Source organism: Helianthus annuus, chromosome 11 (genome assembly GCF_002127325.2).
Source record: "Helianthus annuus cultivar XRQ/B chromosome 11, HanXRQr2.0-SUNRISE, whole genome shotgun sequence".
NCBI lineage: Eukaryota > Viridiplantae > Streptophyta > Magnoliopsida > Asterales > Asteraceae > Helianthus > Helianthus annuus.
The window spans coordinates 147,343,608-147,354,781 of NC_035443.2; the positions used below are offsets into that span (position 1 = coordinate 147,343,608).

Consider the following 11,174-nt stretch of genomic DNA (forward strand, 5'->3'; position numbering starts at 1 on the left):
GGGATGAAATGGGCATTTTTGGTTAGTCTATCCACAATTACCCAAATGGCATCAAAACCACGGCTGGTTCTGGGCAGTTTGGTTAGCAAGTCCATTGTAATTTGTTCCCACTTCCAAACTGGAATGTCTAATGGTTGCAACTTACCGTATGGTTTCTGATGCTCCGCTTTGACTTGTAAACAAGTCAAACACTTCTCCACATATTTAACCACATCCCTTTTCATCCCCGGCCACCAATAGTTTTGCTTCAAATCTCTATACATCTTAGTTGCTCCGGGATGGATCGAATAGCGAGACTTATGAGCCTCGTCCAGCAGGAGACTCTTAACACCACATGTGTTTGGAACCCAAATCCTATCATTCCGGTATTTCATCCCATTACTTCCTTCCGTAAGGTCTTTTACCATCCCTTTTATACGTTCTTTCTTCCAATTTTCTTCCCTTACCGCTTCGGTTTGGGCTTCTCGGATTCGCTCAAGCAAGCCTGAAGTTACTACCAACTGCATAGACCGCACTCGAATTGGAGCGCATTCATCCTTTCGGCTAAGGGCATCCACCACCACATTAGCCTTTCCGGGGTGGTAGTGGATCTCGCAGTCGTAGTCTTTCACCACTTCTAACCAACGTCTCTGCCTCATGTTTAACTCCATTTGATCGAAGAAGTACTTCAAACTCTTATGGTCAGTGAAAATAGTACTTTTCACAACATACAAGTAATGCCTCCAGATTTTCAAGGCAAAGACCACGACCGCCAACTCAAGATCATGAGTTGGGTACTTTGTTTCATGCGGCTTAAGTTGCCTAGAGGCATATGCGATCACCCTTCCCCTTTGCATTAGCACGCACCCAAGGCCTAGGTGTGATGCATCCGAATACACTACCATATCCTCCGTACCATCCGGTAAAGTCAACACCGGTGCACAGGTTAACTTTTCTTTTAATGTCTGAAATGCCTTTCCTTGATCGCTTCCCCAGATGAACTTCTCATTCTTGCGGGTCAATTTTGTCAATGGCGCTGTGATTTTGGAGAAATCCTGAATGAATCTCCGATAGTAACCTGCCAACCCCAAGAAACTTCTAATTTCGGATGGATTCTTTGGAGGGCTCCATTTTGACACCGCTTCCACCTTTGACGTGTCCACCAATATTCCCTCGGCACTTATGACGTGCCCTAAGAATTGCACCTCTCGTAACCAGAAGGCGCATTTTGAGAATTTAGCATATAATCTTTCCCGCCTTAATACCTCCAATACTTCTCGTAAATGGTTAGCGTGCTCCGCCTCGTTTCTTGAATAAACGAGGATGTCGTCTATAAAGACAATCACCGATCTATCAAGCATCGGCTTGCAAACCCGGTTCATGAGGTCCATGAAAGCCGCGGGCGCATTCGTTAATCCGAAAGACATCACGAGAAATTCGAAATGTCCGTATCGTGTTCGGAATGCCGTTTTTGGTACATCATTTTCCTTTACCCTTAATTGGTGGTAACCCGATCTCAAATCGATTTTTGAAAACCAACTAGCGCCTTGTAATTGATCGAATAAGTCGTCGATTCTCGGGAGTGGGTATCGATTCTTTACCGTGAGTTTGTTTAACTCCCGGTAATCAATACACATCCGCATGCTCCCGTCCTTCTTATTTACAAATAGCACTGGGGCTCCCCAAGGAGACACGCTAGGCCGGATGAATCCCTTTTCAAGTAAATCTTGTAACTGAGACATTAATTCTTGCAGTTCTGATGGTGCCAATCTATAAGGTGCCTTAGCAACTGGTTTAGCACCCGGAGTTAGTTCAATCCCGAACTCTATTTCGCGCTCTGGTGGCATTCCCGGAAGATCCTCGGGAAAGACATCTTCGAATTCACGCACCACATGTACGTCTTCAATCCTTGGCGTTTCTTTTTCCACGTCACGTACGTAAGTTAAATATGCCTTACACCCGTGTAGTATAAACTTGCGGGCATCTACCATCGAGCATATCATGGGATTACAAGCCTTCTCCCCATAGATGATGACACGCCTTCCGCTCGGAGACGTTAGGTGTATCTCCTTACGTAAGCATATCACCTTAGCATGGTAGCGGGATAGCCAATCCATTCCGACGACCACTTGAAATTCACCCATGGACATGGGTATTAAATCAATGGAGTATTCCTCGCCATCGATATTCAATTTGCATTCCCGACATACACCACAAACAATAAAACTTTTGTTATTACCTACTTCTACTTCCATTGGCATAGGTAATTTCATTAATGTAAACAAGGAGTTTTGAATGAATCTATGTGAAACAAAAGACTTATTCGCACCCGTATCAAATAAAACACGTGCAAGGATCGAATTTACAGTAAATATACTTGTAACCACGTCGGGTTCCATTTTTGCTTCAGCAGCAGTGATTTGGAACGACCTTGCCTTAGCTTTTGGGGTTTCATCCCTAGAGTCGGCACTCTCTTTCTTTCCCATCAATTCCGGATATTCTGACTTTTTATGACCCGGTTGGTAACATTTATAGCACACCGTTACTTTGTCTGGGCAATTTGCAACCCCATGCCCTATCTTGCCACATGCCACGCAAGGTTTGTTCTTGAAGTAGCATTCACCCTTATGAGTGCGTCCACATGTTTTGCAACTCGGAGAACCTCCTTTTGCACTTCCTTTCTTCGAAGATTCAGCTACCTTTGGCTTCTTTGCGGGACTCGGGTTTTCATCCAAGGCCCTTCTCTCACCTCTTTCAACTTGCCTTTTTAGTTCAATCTTGCGTTCCCGTGCCACATTGATTATGTCAGCGAGGCTTTCATAATGTGAGGGAGTCATGAACTCCCTATATTCAGCCCTAAGCATGGTGTGATAGTAATAGATTTTCTGTTCTTCAGTTTTGACCAAGTCATCACAAAACTTGAGCTTATCCATGAACATTCCCGTAATTTTATCAAAGGTTTCACCCTTTTGCCTTAACTGCATGAATTCCTCCTTTATCTTATTTATCACTGCCTTGGGGCTATGATGTTTGAGGAATGGTGTTTTGAAATCTTCCCAAGTCATTGCCCTTATTACTTTAACACCCCTTTCGTTTCTGAGGTTGTCCCACCAATCCTTGGCTTGGCCTCTAAGTTGGCCAGTTCTATAAGCCACGAAATCACTTTCGTCACAATGCGTTCGTTCGAAAACACCCTCAATATCACTTATCCACCTTTGACAAGCAATTGGATCTACCTCTCCATTGAAGATCAGGGGTTTACACGCCATAAACTTGTTGTAAGAACAACCTTTCTTTTCTTTAGCCTTGCCTCTATCATTGGTAAGGTCTTCTCTTAATTCACCAATCTTTTCCTCCATAGTCGAAAGTAAGGTGTTTTGCATCCTTTCCACAAATCTTGGTAGGCTAACTTCAATGGCCCTTCCGACTTCCTCGGCAATCTTCTCTTTCAACTCGTCGGTAGTGAGGGATAGGACATTGTCACTAGCACCTCCCGACATCTTTTTACTGAAATATTAAAATGATTCGATAAATAATTTTGTTCCATCACTCTCATGCCTTTACATGAGACTTCTTACTCGTTATTCGGCCAAGTATATAACTTTGCCTTACCGTTTATGCTAAGTGTACTTCCCGGGTTCGAGTATATTACTATACTCCTCCCATACACAATAAGTTATTATCCTTTTTAATCTTTTTAAATTAAATTTGCTTTAAATAAATTCTTACCGGATGTTGATCAAGCCTTGAACCGAACACAATTCTCCTTAACCTTAGCTCTGAATACCAACTTGTAACACTCTAATTTTAATTATACTGATTCTTACCAACTAGATAAGAATGTTCATGATCAGTTTAAAACAAAACATTAATATTAATCCTAACTTAGTACATACTAGTTTATCAACCTTCCAAAAACAATAATAGGATACATAAGTATTCCTTCTATTACAAGGTTTCACTAATGAATAACTAAGACAAAAGTTGCGGAACAAATTCTCGAATGTGTTCGGTTCGTGAGCCTTGAATTGATCATCATCCGCTCGCTTGACATACTTGAAGCTGGAAAATTTAACAAATTTTAGTGTGAGAATCCTTAGAAATTACGCATAATCGAAAGTACGCTTAAAACTGATTCAATCTATGAAAATAAACAAAGTTTAACAAAATTGGCTGGGCTCCACCGTAACTTACGGTGGACACCGTAAGTTACGGTGACCACTGGGCAACTATGGCCTGCCGTAAATCAGTAAAGAACCACCGTAACAGATCATCCTCTACCGTAAGTTACGGTAGCTACCGTAACTTACGGTAGCTTCTGCATATTTTCCTGTTTTGCTGTTTTGACCCGTTTATTCCAATTTTTGCACTTTTAAGACATTAAAGCGCAATACGGGACACTTCTCTGCAACAAGTATGACCCGTTTTGGGTCCCTTGTTTCAACACCCACGCTCCCATTACCGGTTTGCGTGTTTAATACTATTCTTCCCATTACCCGACACCCGGGTTTATGGTCTACAAATAAGGTACTCCCGTTACCCGGTTTATACCCACCATTGATAACCCGTTTGGCTTGCCATCATGAAGTCCCTCATTCAAGCAACCAAACCATTACAACCCTATATTGTTCTTAACTAGCAAACATTAACAACGAAAACTAAATTATCAATATTGTCGAAGCGTTAGCCACGTACCTCAAAGCTTCCCTTTTAAGCGAGTGTCCGCACCGGCTTGACTTCCCGACGCCTCACTCGTGTTGCCTAAAATACACAAGCCAATTATCATTAGAACCTTTCGGCTCATGACTTAAGCTTGTTAACTTAGCCAAACACCACAATTTGTGTCTATCAACTTCTTTTAGGCATTTTATCAAGCATCTTGTGTGCATACTTTACAATTAGTCATGTTATTCTTGTCATTGAAGTTTTGTAACCACAAAACCCCTAATTAACAAGTAGAATGTTTACTATATCATTTTTACATTAAATTTCTGATTGTAACTTGTTTGAAACATCATCATTCACATAATTCATACACAAATTTTGGGGCTTTTCATTCTAGGTGAAAACCCACTTCAATACATGACACAAAACAATTTTTAACACAAAATTTATCCATCAATTCTCCTGATTTCAGTTTAGTTTATGATCCTACACTCTAATCACATGTCCTAGAATCATAACTTTACTCATTCATTCAAATATCTCTACTAATCAAACTATACACAAAAATCAAATATCACCAAAACTGAAATTTTAACTTACCTAGTGTTAGACAAGTGTTGGTGATCAAGATTTTTGATTCATGCAGTGGTTACATACCCAATTTACCCTTCAATTGATCAAGTTAGATGATATAAGGGTTTGGGTGTTCTTCCTTTCTCCTGGTCGTCCCCCTTCACGCACACACTGATTTTGTGTGTGTGTTTGGTGTATTGTTCCACTAATATTACTTAAGTTTCAGATTTTGACAAGTTTGGTCCCCTCAATTTTACATAAACTATATCTAGGGCATTTTAATCATACTTGTCTTATTGTGTTAAGATACCAACTAACTAGGTTATCTTTTCCTAGTCTTTTATCTTAACTTATTACTGATATTTAGTTTAAAATATAACATTAATATTTTCGGGGTGTTACAAGTATCCATTGAGGAAAATGAATTATCCATTCATTTCCGCTTCTGAAGAAAAACCCATTGGGGAATGAATAATCCTGTATCGACCCCTTCATTTCCACTTCCGACGAAGTACCCATTGAGGAAAATGAATCATCCATTTATTTTCACTTCTAAAGAAATATCCATCGGAGGAAATGAATATCTTATTCAATAATCATTCATTTCCACTTATGACGAAGTACCCATTGAGGAAAATGAATCATCCATTCATTTTCGCTTCTGAAGAAATATCCATCGGGGAAATGAATATTTTGTTCAAATAATCCTTCATTCCCACTTCTGACGAAGTACCCATTGAGGAAAATCAATCATCCATTCATTTTCGCTTCTGAATAAATATCCACCAGGGAAATGAATATCTTATTCAAATAATCTTTCATTTCCACATCTGACGAAGAATCCATTGGAGAAAATGAATCATCCATTCATTTTCGATTCAAAGTATATCCATTGGGAAATGACAAGATTATGCCTTGCATATCTTTGATGGGTTACTCTACGCAAATATATGACACCCTAGATTCCATGTAAGACAATTATTTAACACAACGTCATAGACATACTCCTACGAATAAATTTCGGGACGAAATTTCTTAAAGTAGGGGAGACTGTGACACCTGTGTCACTACGACTATCAAACAAATACCAAACCAATGAAATATTGTGTTTCATACTTGGGATTTTTATAAATATGCGTATCATTTGCACATATCAATTCTTGTTCAATTTCGAGCTTTAAATCGCTTTCTGGAAAGTTATACGCAAATTGATGCGTAAACGTAATCAGTTTAACGTGAAAAACACTCTGGTATAGTGAAATAGGCTTAACATACCTTAAATAACCCTTACATAACTTAGAAATAAGTCTTAGATGGTTTGGTGTGTCGAAAACAAGTTTATTCGATCGCAAGGACTATTTATGTCAAACTGCGAAACTATGCCGATTTGTGTGGTAACGAACATTCCGGAACTTGATCATAAGTTAAAAATACCTTAAATATCCTTTACATAGCTTAGAAATAGGCTTTGAGGGGTTCGGTATGCGAAAATAAACTTTTTGATCAAACAGGGACTAAAAGCGTCAAAAAGTGCATAAGTTTGCATTTTCGTGCATATCTTACGTTCTGAATATATCCGGACATCCAAAAATTTTTGTAATCATTAAAATATTATATTTTAGTGATTGGAATGCAAAAACTTCATTCGTCGCGCAATTTGGACCGTACACGCGTTCGTTACGATTTCCATCGTAATTAACCAAAATCCACAACCGTACGAACAAACAAACCGACTTCCGAGGTGTTTTTGAGCATATTTCATGTTCCCTATACTTTAACATCCTTGTAGAGCTTGAAAATGGGCTTGACGGGTGTTAGAAGTGCCAAAACGTGAAAAAACATGCTCAGGGACTAAAACTGCCAAAATGTGAAAGTACCTGACCTGCAGGTCCCATACGGACCGTATGGGGACTTGCTTACGGTCCGTAAGCTTTACCAGCATAGCAGATTTGCAGAAACATTGAATCTGGTCTCTTGAGCTGGTTTTGATGGTTTTAAATCCTTGTTTTTGCACTCTATGGACTGGTATTTGAATTCCCCTTGTATTGCAAAACCATGTCCCCAAGTGTAAGGCCTAGATTGAAGCTTAATTATCAAGAAACGATCCTAACGGTTCTTTGAAATCTATATAAACCGAAGCTTTTCATTCATCTCAGCTCACACTTTGCTCTAATTTGCTCTAAGTTGAAGCCTTAGCTTCATACCTGAGTATTTTAGATCAAAACTTCCTTGCTTGGACCTTTTGTGAGTATTCTTTCATGCTTTTTATGCTTTTAAGCATGAAAGTCAAACAGTGTTTGACTTTCTGCTTTGACCAGTCGTTGGTCAACACGAAGCTCGTTTGAACTTCGCAACGTGAGCGTAATCACGATGGTCATAGTCCCTTGTGACCATACCTACTGATTACCACGTTGATTAGGTGTAGTGACGAGTCAAGTTTCGGTCAAAATGCGTATTCATGCGTATTTTGCAACCAAACTATTCTTGGGTATCAAAACTCTTTGTTTTGATATCAAACCTGTTTTCTAACTTAGTTAAACATGTTTTAACATGTTTAACTCGTCACTTTTAGTCTAGTGCTTGTATAGGGTCATAAAGTCAAGCGGTCTTTACAACAACTTAGACTTTCGAACTCGACCCGTTTGGTCGATCGTTAGGATCTGACCAAGCATATTTGTGACCATAGTTGTATAGGGTATAACCTTATGAGGTTATGCCTTATGGTCACTTAGTTTAATTAGTTGTATGATAGGTAGTTTATATGCCTTAGGAAAATGACCAAAATGCCCTTTTCATGCATAATTGGATTTTAAGCATATGTAACTTGAACTTTTGTCACTTAACTGATTATGCAACATATTTAAACATGTTAGGGCATATAATACTTGTCATAGGACTAGTTAGGCATCTCGAACGCGCATTCGCGTGAACGACGCGTTAAAGTAGCGTAAGCTACCTTAATGGGTCGTAACGGGTCGTAAGCACTTAGGATAGGTTCTGATTTAGAATGTAGGCTTTGTTAAACCGTATCACATAAGTTCCAAGACTCATTTGTTTTACAAGACCTCATTCTACCCGATCTTTCGATTTAGGTATTGAATTATTATCTTAGTGATCCGATACTAGGTGCCACTTGATTCCGTGATTGCCCGAGCTTGTTAGTTTACTTTAATCGAGGATACCTAGCAATTCAATGTGAGTACATAGTTCCCCTCTTTTACCGTTTTCAACTGTTTTGGGGTGATTCATATGTGCTAAACGATTTCGAACTTTCCAAACAAATGCTATGGTTAATACCAAACACAACAATTTCAATTATATGAACTATTGAACCACTGGAACTACGTGAACTATTGAACCACTGGAACTATTGAACTATTGAACCACTAGAACTATGTGAACTATTGAACCACTAGAACTATGTGAACTATGCGAACTATTTGAACTATTTGAAACATTGGAACTGTTTGATCTATGTGAACTATTTGAACTATTAAATGATTGGATTATGGTAAGTGATTAGGTAACGGGGCGGGTGTAATGTGATAAAAGCATGGTGGATACGCCGCTGGTACTTCCTATATATAAGTGCTTTTAACACATTACATATCGTTGCGTTATCTAGATCACTTGGGCAAATGTTTTCATAACGAAGTTACACTACAAGGTTTTCTTAACAATATAAACCATACGAGTTTTATTACAAAAACGATTTCCGATTTGGGTTACATAAACAAATGTTTTGGGTTAAGATTCATGGCTACGAGATTTTATAAATTATAACCAACTTGTCATGAGTTGGTTAATCATATTGCAATACCAAACATTTTTCAAACAAGGCTTTCAACTATTAACTTTTGTAGTCTAACGAGGTATTGCAACATGTAAACAAGCCATGAATCCGATACTCACACAAAACCTACGTACTCGCCGGCATTTTTATGCTGATGTACCTATTTTCACATGATGATTGTTGATGCATGCTACACATAGGATGGATTTCACATGATGATTGTTGATGCATGCTACACATAGGATGGACTTGTGCCTTAGCGACTTTAAAACTTGAGAGACAATTGTTTGTATTTGTCTGATTGTAATAAAACAATGAGTTCAATCATTCGATAAAACGAAACTATTTAATCCATGGTTGTGAAACAATGATTCTGTTACAACACTCCCCGACGTTTCCGCCGCGGTTTGTTGTTTAAACGCGGTCGGGGTGTGATAGGTAAAATGTAATATTTTGGAAGTTAAGGGTTTAAAGTGCAAACGAGGGGGTTTAAGTTAGTTTAAGTGTGTTTAGGTGTTTTTATGATTTTTAAGGTGTTCTAGCACCAATAATAGCTTAATATCATAAAAACATTACTTCTAATCAAATTTTGATGTCCCGGTTATTGTCCGGTTGTTCGGTTCGTTACAGTTTGTTAAAGTGCTGAATTGCGCAGTTTCACTAAGTGTGAAGCACCTTTTGTGGTAGTTTTAATTCCCGACACTTGTAAGTTATTTTGAACAATAAAACATAAATTTTGCATGATATTATTGTGTTAAATAGCTGATTATAGCTGAATTAGTGCTGATGTATGAAGAATTCTGCATTTAAAGTGAGTTTCGGGTGCTTTTTAGTGCATAGTTTAGCTTCCGGAAAGTTTATATGTTAACCCTTGTATCCACACTTGGGTTTTAATGTATTTTAGATGTTGGACCTATTCCTAGGCCCTAATTCTATTATCTGACTGCTTTCTACAGAATTTCTGACACAGCGTGTCTTACCGGTGAGTTTACTAGTCTTTCTGACGCAACGCTTAAAGTAATGTATAAAGCAATATTTGAAGTATAAAACGTGCATGAATTCACATGTATAGCATGTAATCAGACAATGTTGACATTTAAGCACATAATTGTAGATAGTAAATAATAATTAAAATTGTACGGAAATTACCGGTTTTGTGCCAGTTGTCACAGTCTCCCCCCGTTAAAAGAATTTCGTCCCGAAATTCAGGCTGAGTTATCTCCCGCAGGAGCTTTCTTGAACAGATGGGGGTACTTGGCTTTGAACCGGTCTTCACGTTCCCACATGTACTCAGGTCCGTGCTTTAAGTTCCAACGTACTTTTACAAGCTTAATGCGACTTCTCCTTGTTTTATGGACCTTGCAATCTGTTACCTCAACAGGTTGTTCTGTAAATCAGAGTGTGTCATCGATATGTGTGACAACTGTCAAATTTGCATGCATCCGTAGAATTAATTAGACAATAATTAATGCTTAATAACTGTGCTGAATTTCAATTAATTACTTGAACTGTTTTCTGACTATTACCATATACAGACATGTGCATCATATATTGCTTAATGTCATGTCATTATTTCATGAGAACTTTATTGACTCAAATGGTACACGAAACATAGTTAGCACAGTTATCCGGCAAATCAGAAAAATGCTGACATAGTTTAGTAGATAGACAGACATTGTATTGAGACACAGAATGAGCCAGAAACCAAGTATTACACAAGTATAGTGTGTAGGAAAGTAAGGATCACAAAACTGCCTTCCTAGTGATATTTTAAGTGTTGGAAAGTGCCTAAAACTCACCCAAAGTGCTGAATTCAGCAAAAATCCGCATTTAAACAATCTAAAATCATGCAAAAATATGATTAAATGGTCCTGAATACTTTCCTAAGTGTCGGGAATCAAAACTGTCACAAAAGGGAACATAAAGCACACTAAACTGCAAAGTTTATTACTTTAACGAACCGGTAATCAACCGAACAACCGGACACTACCCGAAACATCAAATTTTCACTAGAAGCACTGTTTTAACATTACCAAGCTAGTTATGGTCCCCGAACATCATAACACACAATTAAAATATCTAGTAACCAAGTCCCTAACTATATGCTTGAAATCTAAACATAACCTAACTATTTGGTTGGAACCTAGTCTACTACCCCCCCACA

The 11,174-nt window shown here is 38.5% G+C and overlaps 1 protein-coding gene and 1 long non-coding RNA gene across 2 annotated transcripts; both read right to left on the reverse strand.

Moving 5' to 3' along the window:
* Positions 1-2,251: 2,251 nt before the first annotated feature.
* LOC118484165 lies at positions 2,252-3,479 on the reverse strand. Its single transcript, XM_035980126.1, has 2 exons — positions 2,357-3,479; positions 2,252-2,280 (listed from the first exon to the last, which is right to left on the reverse strand). The coding sequence occupies exons 1-2, from the start codon at positions 3,477-3,479 to the stop codon at positions 2,252-2,254; spliced, it is 1,152 nt and encodes a 383-aa protein (XP_035836019.1).
* Positions 3,480-3,848: 369 nt separating this feature from the next.
* LOC110887194 lies at positions 3,849-5,326 on the reverse strand. The gene is made up of 3 exons (XR_002563133.1): positions 5,245-5,326; positions 4,675-4,740; positions 3,849-4,041 (listed from the first exon to the last, which is right to left on the reverse strand). It is a non-coding gene; the product is annotated as an uncharacterized LOC110887194 (long non-coding RNA).
* Between the last annotated feature and the right edge of the window lie 5,848 nt (positions 5,327-11,174).